A 14,684-nucleotide genomic window follows, 5' to 3' on the forward strand; every position below is an offset into this window, starting at 1 on the left:
AGGAGCATTCCTGGCCTCACACCAAGAAACATATTTTCGCCATATTTGGGGATAATGGTTTGATGTCACGTCCTTCCTAGCCTTTATTAGTGTAGGAATGACCTCATCCGGAATACCTTTTTTCGCTAGGATCCGGCGTTCAAACGCCATGCCGTCAAACGCAGCCGCGTTAAGTCCTGGAACAGACAGGGCCCCTGTTGCAGCAGGTCCTGTCTTAGAGGAAGAGGCCACGGATCTTCTGTGAGCAACTCCTGCAGCTCCGGATACCAGGTCCTTCGTGGCCAATCTGGAACAATGAGGATTGTTCTCACTCCTCTTTGTCTTATTATTCTCAACACCTTGGGTATGAGAGGAAGAGGAGGAAATATAGACCGAACGGTACACCCACGGTATCACCAGGGCGTCCACAGCTACCGCCTGAGGATCTCTTGACCTGGCGCAATACCTTTATAGCTTTTTGTTGAGACGGGACGCCATCATGTCTATTTGGGGCAGTCCCCACCGACTTGCGATCTGCTCGAAGACTTCCTGATGAAGCCCCCACTCTCCCGGATGCAGATCGTGTCTGCGGAGGTTGATGTGGAGACAAGTCTCTAAACTTGACCAAAGACCTTGGAAATTTCTTCCCTGTGTGACTGCTCTCCAACCTCGGAGGCTTGCGTCTGTGGTCACCAGGATCCAGTCCTGAATGCCGAACCTCTGGCCCTCTAGGAGGCGAGCACTCTGCAGCCACCACAGGAGAGATACCCTGGCTCTGGGGGACAGGGTGATCCGCCGATGCATATGTAGATGTGACCCGGACCACTTGTCCAGCCGGTCCCATTGGAAGGTTCTCGCATGGAACCTGCCGAAGAGAATGGCTTCGTATGATGCCACCATTTTCCCCAGGACTCGAGTGCAGTGATGCACTGACACCTGTTTTGGCTTCAATAGGTTCCTGACCAGAGTCATGAGTTACTGAGCTATTTCCGTCGGAAGAAAAACCCTTTTCTGGTCTGTGTCCAGAATCAAGCCCAAGAAGGTCAGACGCGTCGTAGGAACCAGCTGCGACTTCGGGATATTGAGAATCCAGCCGTGTTGCTGTAACACCTTCAATGAAAGTGACACGCTGTCCAGTAACTTCTCCCGAGATCTCGCTATTATGAGGAGATCGTCCAAGTATGGGATAATTGTGACACCTCGCTTGCGCAGGAGCTCCATCATTTCCGCCAGTACCTTGGTGAAAATCCTCGGGGCAGTGGAAAGCCCAAATGGCAACGTCTGAAATTGGTAATGACAATCCTGTACAGCAAATCTCAGGAAAGCCTGATGAGGTGGAAATATTGGAACATGAAGGTACGCATCCTTTATGTCTAGGGAAACCATAAAATCCCCCCCTTCCAGGCTGGCGATGACCGCTCTGAGCGACTATCTTGAACTTGATCTTTTTCAAGTATAGGTTCAGGGATTTTAAATTCAAAATGGGTCTGACCGAACCGTCCGGTTTCGGGACCACAAACAGGGTTGAGTAATATCCCCTCCCCTATTGCAGTAGGGGAACCTTGACCACCACCTGTTAAAGATACAATTTTTGAATTGCATTCAACACTAACTCCCTCTCTGAGGGAGAAGCTGGCAGAGCCGATTTGAAAAACCGGCGAGGGGGGACCTCTTCGAATTCCAGCTTGTATCCCTGAGAAACAATTTCTATCGCCCAGGGATCCACCTGTGAGAGAACCCAGATGTGGCTGAAATGTCAAAGACGTGCCCCCACTGGAGCGGACTCCCTCAGGGGAGGCCCAGCGTCATGCGGTGGATTTTGCAGATGCCGGGGAGGACTTCTGCTCCTGGGAACTAGCTGTGTGCAGCTTTTTTCCTCTGCCCTTACCTCTGGCAAGAAAGGACGATCCACATACTTTTTTGCTTTTATTCGAACGAAAGGACTGCATTTGATAATGAGGCGCTCTCTTAGGCTGTGAGGGAACATAAGGCAAGAAAATAAGAATTTACTTACCGATAATTCTATTTCTCGGAGTCCGTAGTGGATGCTGGGGTTCCTGAAAGGACCATGGGGAATAGCGGCTCCGCAGGAGACAGGGCACAAAAAGTAAAGCTTTATGATCAGGTGGTGTGTACTGGCTCCTCCCCCTATGACCCTCCTCCAAGCCTCAGTTAGGTACTGTGCCCGGACGAGCGTACACAATAAGGAAGGATTTATGAATCCCGGGTAAGACTCATACCAGCCACACCAATCACACTGTACAACCTGTGATCTGAACCCAGTTAACAGTATGATAACAGCGGAGCCTCTGAAAAGATGGCTCACAACAATAATAACCCGATTTTTGTAACTATGTACAAGTAATGCAGATAATCCGCACTTGGGATGGGCGCCCAGCATCCACTACGGACTCCGAGAAATAGAATTATCGGTAAGTAAATTCTTATTTTCTCTATCGTCCTAGTGGATGCTGGGGTTCCTGAAAGGACCATGGGGATTATACCAAAGCTCCCAAACGGGCGGGAGAGTGCGGATGACTCTGCAGCACCGAATGAGAGAACTCCAGGTCCTCCCCAGCCAGGGTATCAAATTTGTAGGATTTTACAAACGTGTTTGCCCCTGACTAAATAGCCGCTCGGCAAAGTTGTAAAGCCGAGACCCCTCGGGCAGCCGCCCAAGATGAGCCCACCTTCCTTGTGGAATGGGCATTTACATATTTTGGCTGTGGCAGGCCTGCCACAGAATGTGCAAGCTGAATTGTATTACACATCCAACTCGCAAAAGTCTGCTTAAAAGCAAGAGCACCCAGTTTGTCAGTTTTCCTGACTCCAGCCGTCCTGGAACCTATATTTTCAGGGCCCTGACCACATCTAGCAACTTGGAGTCCTCCAAGTCCCTAGTAGGCGCAAGACACCACAATAAGCTGGTTCAGGTGAAACACTGACACCACCTTAGGGAGAGAACTGGGGATGAGTCCGCAGCTCTGCCCTGTCCGAAAGGACAAACAGATATGGGCTTTTTTGAGAAAAAAAAAAACCACCAATTTGACACTCGCCTGGTCCAGGCCAGGTCCAAGAGCATGTTCACTTTTCATGTGAGATGCTTCAAATCCACAGATTTGACTGGTTTTAAACCAATGTGTTTTGAGGAATCCCAGAACTACGTTGAGATCCCACAGTGCCACTGGAGGCACAAAAGGGGGTTGTATATGCAATACTCCCTTGACAAACTTCTGGACTTCAGGAACTGAAGCCAATTCTTTCTGGAAGAAAAATCGACAGGGCCGAAATTTGAACCTTAATGGACCCCAATTTGAGGCCCATAGACACTCCTGTTTGCAAGAAATGCAGGAATCGACCGAGTTGAAATTTCTTCGTGGGGCCTTCCTGGCCTCACACCACGCAACATATTTTCGCCACATGTGGTGATAATGTTGTGCGGTCACCTCCTTTCTGGCTTTGACCAGGGTAGGAATGACCTCTTCCTGAATGCCTTTTCCCTTAGGATCCGGCGTTCCACCGCCATGCCGTCAAACGCAGCTGCGGTAAGTCTTGGAACAGACATGGTACTTGCTGAAACAAGTCCCTTCTTAGCGGCAGAGGCCATAAGTCCTCTGTGAGCATCTCTTGAAGTTCCGGGTACCAAGTCCTTCTTGGCCAATCCGGAGCCATGAGTATAGTTCTTACTCCTCTACGTCTTATAATTCTCAGTACCTTAGGTATGAAAAGCAGAGGATGGAACACATACACCGACTGGTACACCCACGGTGTTACCAGACCGTCCACAGCTATTGCCTGAGGGTCTCTTAACCTGGCGCAATACCTGTCCCGTTTTTTGTTCAGACGGGACGCCATCATGTCCACCTTTGGTAATTCCCAACGGTTTACAATTATGTGGAAAACTTCCCCATGAAGTTCCCACTCTGCCGGGTGGAGGTCGTGCCTACTGAGGAAGTCTGCTTCCCAGTTTCCATTCCCGGAATGAAACACTGCTATCACATGATTTTCCGCCCAGCGAAAAGTCCTTGCAGTTTTTGCCACTGCCCTCCTGCTTCTTGTGCCGCCCTGTCTATTTACGTGGGCGACTGCCGTGATGTTTTATCCCACTGGATCAATACCGGCTGACCTTGAAGCAGAGGTCTTGCTAAGCCTAGAGCATTATAAATTTACCCTTAGCTATATTTATGTGGAGAAAAATCTCCAGACTTGATCACACTCCCTGGAATTTTTTTCCTTGTGTGACTGCTCCCCAGCCTCTCGGGCTGGCCTCCGTGGTCACCAACATCCAAAACTGAATGCCGAATCTGCGGCCCTCTAGAAGATGAGCACTCTGTAACCACCACAGGAGAGACACCCTTGTCCTTGGATATAGGGTTATCCGCCGATGCATCTGAAGATGCGATCCGGACCATTTGTCCAGCAGATCCCACTGAAAAGTTCTTGCATGAAATCTGCCGACTGGAATTGCTTCGAAGGAAGTCACCATTTTTTTTACCATGGCCCTTGTGCAATGATGCACTGATTTTAGGAGGTTCCTGACTAGCTCGGATAACTCCCTGGCTTTCTCTTCCGGGAGAAACACCTTTTTCTGGACTGTGTCCAGAATCATCCCTAAGCACAGGAGACTTGTTGTCGGGATCAGCTGCGATTTTGGAATATTTAGAATCCACCCCTGCTGTTGTAACAGTATCCGAGATAGTGCTACTCCGACCTCCAACTGTTCCCTGGACTTTGCCCTTATCAGGAGATCGTCCAAGTAAGGGATATTTAAGACGCCTTTTCTTCGAAGAAAAACCATCATTTCGGCCATTACCTTGGTAAAGACCCGGGGTGCCGTAGACAATCCAAACGGCAGCGTCTGAAACTGATAGTGACAGTTCTGTACCACGAACCTGAGGTACCCTTAGTGATAAGGGCAAATTTGGGACATGGATCCCGGTTCGTTATCACTGCTCTGAGTGACTCCATCTTGATTTGAACCTTTGTAAGTGTTCAAATTTTTTTAGATTTAGAATAAGTCTCACCTAGCCTTCTGGCTTCAGTACCACAATATAGTGTGGAATAATACCCCTTTTCTTGTTGTAGGAGGGGTAATTTAATTATCACCTGCTGGGAATACAGCTCGTGAATTTTTTCCCATACTGCCTCCTTGTCGGAGGGAGACCTTGGTAAAGCAGACTTCAGGAGCCTGCGCAGGGGAAACGTCTCGACATTCCAAACTGTACCCCTGGGATACTACTTGTAGGATCCAGGGGTCCTGTACGGTCTCAGCGTCATGCTGAGAGCTTGTCAGAAGCGGTGGAAACGCTTCTGTTCCTGGGAATGGGCTGCCTGCTGCAGTCTTCTTCCCTTTCCTCTATCCCTGGGCAGATATGACTCTTATAGGGACGAAAGGACTGAAGCTGAAAAGACGGTGTCTTTTTCTGCAGATATGTGACATAGGGTAAACACGGTGGATTTTCCAGCAGTTGCCGTGGCCACCAGGTCCGATGGACCGACCCCAAATAACTCCTCTTCCTTTATACGGCAATACACCTTTGTGCCGTTTGGAATCTGCATCACCTGACCACTGTCGTGTCCATAAACATCTTCTGGCAGATATGGACATCGCACTTACTCTTGATGCCAGAGTGCAAATATCCCTCTGTGCATCTCGCATATATAGAAATACATCCTTTAAATGCTCTATAGTCAATAAAATACTGTCCCTGTCAAGGGTATCAATATTTTTAGTCAGGGAATCCGACCAAGCCACCCCAGCTCTGCACATCCAGGCTGAGGCGATCGCTGGTCGCAGTATAACACCAGTATGTGTGTATATACTTAAAATGATATTTTTCCAGCCTCCTGTCAGCTGGCTCCTTGAGGACGGCCCTATCTATAGACGGTACCGCCACTTGTTCTGATAAGCGTGTGAGCGCCTTATCCACCCTAAGGGGTGTTTCCCAACGCGCCCTAACTTCTGGCAGGAAAGGGTATACCGCCCATATTTTCTATCGGGGGGAACCCACGCATCATCACACACTTCATTTAATTTATCTGATTCAGGAAAAACTACGGTAGTTTTTTCACATCCCACATAATACCCTCTTTTGTGGTACTTGTAGTATCAGAAATATGTAACACCTCCTTCATTGCCCTTAACGTGTGGCCCTAATAAGGAATACGTTTGTTTATTCACCGTCGACACTGGATTCAGTGTCTGTGTCTGTGTCGACCGACTAAAGTAAACGGGCGTTTTAAAAAACCCCTGACGGTGTTTTTGAGACGTCTGGACTGGTACTAATTGTTTGTCGGCCGTCTCATTTCGTCAACCGACCTTGGCGCGTGTTGACATTATCACGTAATTCCCTAAATAAGCCATCCATTCCGGTGTCGACTCCCTAGAGAGTGACATCACCATTACAGGCAATTGCTCCGCCTCCTCACCAACATCGTCCTCATACATGTCGACACACACGTACCGACACACAGCACACACACAGGGAATGCTCTGATAGAGGACAGGACCTACTAGCCCTTTGGGGAGACAGAGGGAGAGTTTGCCAGCACACACCAAAAACGCTATAATTATATCGGGACAACCTTATATAAGTGTTTTCCCTTACAGCATCTTTTTTATATATTTCTAACGCCAAATTAGTGCCCCCCCTCTCTGTTTTAACCCTGTTTCTGTAGTGCAGTGCAGGGGAGAGCCTGGGAGCCTTCCCTCCAGCCTTTCTGTGAGGGAAAATGGCGCTGTGTGCTGAGGAGATAGGCCCCGCCCCTTTTTCGGCGGCCTCGTCTCCCGCTCTTAACGGATTCTGGCAGGGGTTAAATATCTCCATATAGCCCCCGGAGGCTATATGTGAGGTATTTTTAGCCAAAAAAGGTTTTCATTTGCCTCCCAGGGCGCCCCCCTCCCAGCGCCCTGCACCCTCAGTGACTGCCGTGTGAAGTGTGCTGAGAGGAAAATGGCGCACAGCTGCAGTGCTGTGCGCTACCTTAAGAAGACTGAGGAGTCTTCTGCCGCCGATTCTGGACCTCTTCTCGTTTCAGCATCTGCAAGGGGGGCGGCGGCGAGGCTCCGGTGACCATCCAGGCTGTACCTGTGATCGTCCCTCTGGAGCTAATGTCCAGTAGCCAAGAAGCCAATCCATCCTGCACGCAGGTGAGTTCACTTCTTCTCCCCTAAGTCCCTCGTTGCAGTGATCCTGTTGCCAGCAGGACTCACTGTAAAATAAAAACCTAAGCTAAACTTTTCTAAGCAGCTCTTTAGGAGAGCCACCTAGATTGCACCCTTCTCGGCCGGGCACAAAAATCTAACTGAGGCTTGGAGGAGGGTCATAGGGGGAGGAGCCAGTGCACACCACCTGATCCTAAAGCTTTACTTTTTGTGCCCTGTCTCCTGCGGAGCCGCTATTCCCCATGGTCCTTTCAGGAACCCCAGCATCCACTAGGACGATAGAGAAATTCGATTTACCTGCTGTAGCTGTGGAGACGAGGTCCGAGAGTCCTTCTCCAAATAACTCCTCACCTTTGTAAGGCAAAAACTCCATATGCCTCTTCGAGTCGGCATCCCCCGTCCACTGTCGGGTCTATAAGAATTGCCTAGCGGAAACAGACATAACGTTTATTCTGGAACTTAGTAAACAAACATCTTTGATCATCCCTCATATATAATACAGCAGCTTTTATATGCCCTAGGGTCATTAAAATGGTATCCTTATCTAGGGTCTCAATCTCCGCTGATAAGGAATCAGTCCATGCAGCCACAGCACTACAAACCCAGGCCGACGCCATTGCCGGTCTAAGTATTGTACCAGAATGTGTGTAAATGGACTTCATGGTAACCTCCTGCTAGCGATCAGCAGCATCCTTGAGGGTAGCCGTATCTTGGGATGGCAGCGCTATCTTTTTTGATAAGCGTGTCAATGCCTTGTCCACCTTAGGAGAGGATTCCCATCGTATCCTATCCTTTTGCGGGAAAGGATACGCCATAAGAATCCTTTTGGGAACCTGCAGTTTCTTGTCTGGGGTTTCCCAAGCCTTTTCGCATAATTCATTCAGCTCATACGAGGATGGAAAGGTGACCTCAGGCTTTTTCTCTTTATACATGTGTACCATCGTGTCAGGGACAGGGGGTTCCTCTGTGATATGCAAAACCTCTTTTATTGCAATAATCATATCGAATACCCTTAGCCACTTTTGGCTGTAATTCTGCATCATCGTAGTCGACACTGGAGTCTGAATCCGTGTCAACTATTTGGGATAGTGTGCGCTTCTGAGACCCCGAAGGACTCGTCGACATTGGGACAGGCATGGTTTGACTTCCTGACTGTTCCCTAGCCTCAGCTTTGTCTAATCTTTTGTGCAATAAATTCACATTAGCACTTAAGACATTCCACATATCCATCCAGTCAGGTGTCGGCGCTGCCGACGGAGACCTTACATTCATATACTCCCCCTCCTCCTTAGGTGAGCCTTCAACCTCATACATGTCGAGACACACGCGTACCGACACACCCCACACACACACAGGGAAGCTCTTTTCTGAAGACAGGTTCCCCACCAGGCCCTTTGGAGAGACAGAGAGAGGGTATGCCAGCAGACACCCCAGCGCTATATGACCCAGGAAAAAACACAGAATGTTTTACCCAGTAGCGCTGTTATAACTTTATACACGCCAATTATGTGCCCCCCCCCCCTCTTGAAAAACCCACTTTCACCGTCAGTAAGCAGGGGAGAGTCCGGGGAGCTTCCTCTCAGCGCCATGCTGTGGAGAAAATGGCGATGGCGAGTGCTGAGGAAGAAGCCCCGCCCCCTCGGCGGCAGGCTTCTGTCCTGCTCAAAATCTATCAAAACATGGCGGGGGCTCTTTATATACATGTACAGTGCCCAGCTGTACATGTATATATATGCTTTTGCCATAGGAGAGGTTTATACTGCTGCCCAGGGCGCCCCCCCTGCGCCCTGCACCCTTACAGTGACCGGAGTGTGTGAGGTGAACGGGAGCAATGGCGCACAGCTTCACCGCTGTGCGTTACCTCTATGAAGATCAGACGTCTTCTGCCGCCTCTGAAGTCTTCTTTCTTATACTCACCCGGCTTCTATCTTCCGGCTCTGTGAGGACGGTGGCGCGGCTCTGGTACGAACGGCGAGGGGAGACCTGCGTTCCGACTCCCTCTGGAGCTATTGGCGTCCAGTAGCCTAAGAAGCAGAGCCTATCATTTAAGTAGGTCTGCTTCTCTCTCCTCAGACCCACGGTGCAGGGAGCCTGTTGCCAGCAGTGCTCACTGAAAATAAAAAACCTAACAAAATTATTTTTCAGAGAAACTCAGGAGAGCTCCCTCTAATGCACCCAGTCTCCTCTGGGCACAGGATCTAACTGAGGTCTGGAGGAGGGGCATAGAGGGAGGAGCCAGTGCACACCCATTCTAAAGTTCTTTGTAGTGCCCATGTCTCCTGCGGAGCCCGTCTATACCCCATGGTCCTTACGGAGTCCTCAGCATCCTCTAGGACAGAGGTTCTCAAACTCGGTCCTCAGGACCCCACACAGTGCATATTTTGCAGGTAACCCAGAAGGTGCACAGGTGTATTAATTACTCACTGACACATTGTAAAAGGTCCACAGGTGGAGCTAATTATTTCACTTGTGATTCTGTGAGACCTGCAAAACATGCACCGTGTGGGGTCCCTGAGGACAGAGTTTGAGAACCTATGCTCTAGGACGTAAGAGAAAGGGGTATTAGTCTCCTCACAGAATCACAAGTGAAACAATTAGCTCCACCTGTGTATCTATTAAAACGTATCACTAGAGTACACCTGTTCACCTGCCAGGTGATCTGGAAAACATGACCTACTTCATATCCTGTGTACTGAATTTGATAACTTAAACCAAATGTAAGTGTTTATTAATATTTTTTCTAAATCATCATGAATGCTTCCAAGCCTGGACCACATACCCATATTTATGGCATAATTTATAACTATTCTTTATAAACTGCCAGTTGTGATGTGCCTAGTCTAATGCTGCATACACAGTAGATGATATTTTAACGTTATCGCTTATTTCCACCCTTCTGTGCAATATTGTTTGCAATATTACCCAGTGTGTACGCTACAACTGATGAACCATGCGTGCTCCCGCAGGTCGTTATCAACCTCCTCTGTTGTCTGTACATGCAGCTCAGACTTACCATCCAAAACTGCATGTACAGGTCGCGTGACATCACTGAACAATATCAGTAGCGATATCGTTCAGTGTGTACGCACTATATCAGCCGTTCAGGAGGGTAGGGAAAACAGTGGGCGTTACCGCTTATGGAGCGTATTGTCTAGTTTGTATGCGCCTTAAGCTGGTCTATTACATTACATTATATCTACGCTTACTATACTATCCAAACTGGGACACTTGTGAATTAAGGCCCATATACACGGCCAATTTGGGGAGAGATGTGTGCCGAGTGGTTCGCTCAGCACACCGCGATGTGTGCTGAGCGTTCGGGGGGAGCAGGGCGCTTATTTCACCCAGCGGGTGAAGTAGCACCAGCGATAGTGATGTGCGGGGCTGCGCATCGCTATAAGGGGTACACACGGAGTGATCGCTGCTTAAAATCTAAGCAATCTAGTCAGATCGCTTAGATTTTAAGCAGCGATTGCTCCGCGAGTACCCCCCTGGCTGACTTCAGACCTATATTTCACATGCAGGGCAGATGTATTAAGCCTGGAGAAGTGCAACAACCAATCAGCTCCTTACTGTTAGGAGGTGATTGGCTGGTGTGTTAGCACCTTGCACTTATCCAGGCTTAATACATCTGTCCCACGGTTTTAATCAGCCACAGAACCTGTGTAATACACGAGTGTCCCGGTTTAGAGGGATAGTATGGGAGGCCTATCAGAGGGCCTCATGCAGGAATAAAGAGATACAGTACGTGTTCTAACAGAACAACCAGCTGCTGTCTCGTTACAGGAAAAGTTTTATATAATCCTCAATAGTGACTAACAATTAATTACGATTACTCACAATTAACAGACGACAATAAAACTACCATGGTTAAGCGATCTCTTGCGTTTGGCCCACAAGACAATCACAGACTGAGGGATAACGAGGTAGTAGGAGTACCGGCCCATGTGTGGGGATAGCAGCAGGTACACGGCCGTGCCTTGTACAATCCAAAAACAGGAGTCCTATGCACACACCACGTTATATAACACGCTACACACCACGTATCGCACCTTGAAGTAGATTTCGTCCACCACCTCGTGGTAAGTCTTCAGCTCGTACAGCTGAACCTTGAAGTACGGGGATGACAAGATGTTAGTCAGGATCATTGGGTTTAGGTTCATTGTCTTTTCATTGCCCCATAGCGGCAGCACATTCCCGGGCTTCCCGGAAGGAGCCGGCTTGTTCCCGCCGCCACCGGCCTGAGGTGGTTGCGGGGTCGCCGATAGGGCCGCCGCGTTGTTATTCGCCATTGCAAACCGAAGCAAATATGGCGGCTGCCTCACCGGAGAGCAGGAAGTGACGCGCCATGCGTGAGGGAAAGAAGGCGGCTAAACAGACCGGTCCAGAGAGCCAATCAGGACGCACGGTTCAGATTGCAAATCAGATCACTTGTCTGTGCCGCCCAATCGATTCTCTTGTCCCTTGCAGCCAACCAGAGTCCAGTTTGTGCCAATTGCGTAATCCTACGATTTTAATAAATCAAATGTTATATGTATGTATCTATATGTATGTGTATATCAATAGAATATTGAAAACTGTACAGGCGATGGACAATGTACGGGAAGTGCGCCTGCGGTTTGTGTGTAGCTGGCTTGGTAGTTATACATGCGGTGGATATCTTCTAATGTGTCTGTGTTTGTTTCCTGTGGGTCCTGCCCTTTTCTGCATGAGCCAGTGACAGTCAGTCTAGGCGGGTAACAGGGCACTCCACTTTACATCACTTCAAATGTGTATAAATGTTTGTATATGGTGTGGGTCCTCCTCGTTCTTTTCAAAGAGTTTTTTCCGTATCTGCAGTTATCCAACTCTGCAGCCCAATTCTTCTTTCTTACTTTCTTCATAGTCTTGGATGGGGAGGGGTTATAAGGCGCAAAAAGGGTTCCAATGTGTCGTACAAGTGGATTAAAGTGGCAAGATTATAAGTACACTGTAACACAGTATATACATTTACATGGTGATACATAAATACAATGAGCATACAGATTGGTTATGTAGAGAAAACCTTTCTGACTCACAGAAGATTTGGTTTTTAACACTTCTATGGTTTTCTACTAATTAATATTTGCTGAAGCCACAGGAGCCTATCTTTAGAATTGGGGTGCTTATACTACTTCCACCCCTGTATAATGGAATATTTCCATTCACCGTAAATCTCGCCATGAGGCACCTACGACACCCACATTACTGGGGAGGTTGGAGGGATCTGGGAAGTTGGTCTACATTCTACTCCATGGAATGTGAGAGTCTACAGGGCATTCCCGTAGCGGGTGTGGAGCATTGGGTCAACCTGAAAAGGTAGACAGCTTTGACAATGTCGACCTTTTGACCACGTCGACCCATTGCATGTTGACCAATAGTGGTCGACCTATTGACTGTTGACCTTAGGGGCCTGTTTAATGTGTCGGACTACTTACAAAAAAGATCTCCCACGAAAAACTACAGACTTTATAGTCAATGGGAAAAAATATAAAATCAGGGACTTCATCACCTGCAACTAAAGAAATGTTATATACTTTCTTGAGTGCAGGTGTGGGCTAGTATATGTGGGAAAAACATCTAGGCCCTTAAAAACCAGAATGGCGGAACACGTCTACAATATCCGCAAGGGCCTAGATAGTCACCCTTTCTCGGAGCACTTTAATAAGGTGCACAAGAAATGTGAAGGGAACATTATTAGATACTTGGGAATCCAACAAGTCAAATTCAATTGGAAAAATAGGGATCTTGAAAAACGTCTGGCGCAAAGTGAGATGCGTTGGATATTTGACCTTAACTCTTTAAAACCTAATGGGCACAATGCCGACTTTGAATTAAAGTGGTTTTTAGATTAAATAACTACACATTTTATATTTTTATATTTTTAATCAGTATATGTGTTTTAATCATGTTTTTTTCTTTCTTTTTATATCTGGGCATCCATATGTTGCTATTTGTCCTCCAATGAAATTCCGCCCAAAATTCACTGGTAAGGAGCGATCCCACTCGGGTAATAGGGAAGGACTAGTGGGAATACTAAGTACCACTAAGCTTGGTCAGAGTGGGTCCTCCTCTGGGAAAGCTACATAAGACTAAGAAGAAATATGGGCAGATCTCACAATAACCCCATCGAGAATATGGAAAAAGGTGTCCTTTTCCCTCAACAAAGATAGTTTGTCCTTTACACTTGTCACATATGAGGAGAATACAAAAGATACAGCCTATTGAAGAACATCACGGCTGAAAGAATGTTTCCAGCAAAGCAATGGAATGCATGCGGCGGGACTTCCGGCCGGCGCTGGAACGCATAGCGCTTCACTTCCGGCAACAAGCGCCGGGAAAGTTTGCTACGCCTTCCAAACACAGGTGCTAGTGATGTTAATCATGTACATGGGTATAAATAGCTGTTTGGACCCAGTACATCTATCCAAAACTTGAAAAAGGTCGGAGTTTTACCGACCGAAACGCGTTGTTATTTGGATAGAAGATTGCCTTTGGACCTTGGAGCAGTGACATCTCTGGAACAACCAACCTGCTGATTTAAGCCCTGTGCGGTGGTGCCGAGCTAATTCAGCTCCGGACCACAAATTGCTTATTCTAAGCTAGCCCACCGCAGGGCCATCCTATGGTGAGAGATTGTTTGTTTATCCATCTGCACAGTCACTTTATATCAGACACTGTCTCCAGGTTCCATCCTTGGATTCTTTTATTGTTTATGTATACCAGTCTGTCCATGTAATAAATGCACTTGATTTATTTTAAATTCATGGTTCAGTCTATCTGCTTTTAATATAAGGGATTCATCTTATGATATGAGCGCCAATGCATGCTGCACTAGGGTTCCCCTAGTGCAACAGGGGAAAGGGTTTTATTCAACCCTATTTGTGGTCCCGAAGCCGGATGGCTCGGTCAGACCAATTCTGAATCTAAAATCCCTAAACCTATATTTGCAGAAGTTCAAATTCAAGATGGAATCTCTCCGGGCAGTGATCTCCAGCCTGGAAGGGGGGGATTTTATGGTGTCACTAGACATAAAGGATGCATACCTTCATGTCCCCATATATCCTCCTCATCAGGCGTACCTGAGATTCGCTGTAAAGGATTGTCATTACCAGTTTCAGACGTTGCCGTTTGGGCTTTCCACGGCCCCGAGAATTTTTACCAAGGTAATGGCGGAAATGATGGTGCTCCTGCGCAAGCAGGGAGTCACAATTATCCCATACTTGGACAATCTCCTGCTAAAGGCAAGATCAAGAGATCAGTTACTAAAAAGCGCGTCTCTCTCCCTGAGAGTACTACAACAACACGGCTGGATTCTAAATCTACCAAAGTCACAGTTGGTTCCGACAACTCGGCTGTCATTTTTGGGCATGATTCTGGACACGGAAAAAAAAGAGGGTTTTTCTCCCAATGGAAAAAGCCCAGGAACTCCAGAACATGGTCAAGGACCTGCTGAAACCAAAAAGTGTGTCAGTTCATCAATGCACTCGAGTATTGGGAAAGATGGTGGCGGCCTACGAGG

General features: G+C 47.7%; 2 protein-coding genes across 7 annotated transcripts in view; one reads left to right on the plus strand and one right to left on the minus strand.

Moving 5' to 3' along the window:
- The window catches only part of PRPF38B (pre-mRNA processing factor 38B), a 108,978-nt gene extending 97,481 nt beyond the window's left edge, over positions 1 to 11,497 (minus strand). The window contains exon 1 of one of the 3 annotated variants that reach the window (XM_063940165.1): positions 11,185 to 11,497. In XM_063940165.1, coding sequence (XP_063796235.1) covers positions 11,185 to 11,436 — 252 coding nt within the window. In that variant the 5' untranslated portion in view covers positions 11,437 to 11,497. Of the gene's footprint in view, positions 1 to 10,984; positions 11,108 to 11,184 lie in introns of those variants that run through there. The other 2 variants (XM_063940166.1, XM_063940167.1) reach the window with 2 other exon arrangements.
- Positions 11,498 to 11,577: 80 nt separating this feature from the next.
- Positions 11,578 to 14,684, plus strand: part of HENMT1 (HEN methyltransferase 1) — a 191,594-nt gene continuing 188,487 nt past the window's right edge. Inside the window, exon 1 of one of the 4 annotated variants that reach the window (XM_063940168.1) lies at positions 11,578 to 11,678. Coding sequence is in view for 1 of the 4 variants with exons in the window: in XM_063940172.1 (XP_063796242.1) it covers positions 11,670 to 11,678 (9 nt within the window). In the remaining 3 variants the exon portion in view is untranslated. The other 3 variants (XM_063940172.1, XM_063940171.1, XM_063940169.1) reach the window with 3 other exon arrangements.

Source organism: Pseudophryne corroboree, chromosome 9 (assembly GCF_028390025.1).
Source record: "Pseudophryne corroboree isolate aPseCor3 chromosome 9, aPseCor3.hap2, whole genome shotgun sequence".
In the NCBI taxonomy this organism is placed as follows: Eukaryota; Metazoa; Chordata; class Amphibia; order Anura; family Myobatrachidae; genus Pseudophryne; species Pseudophryne corroboree.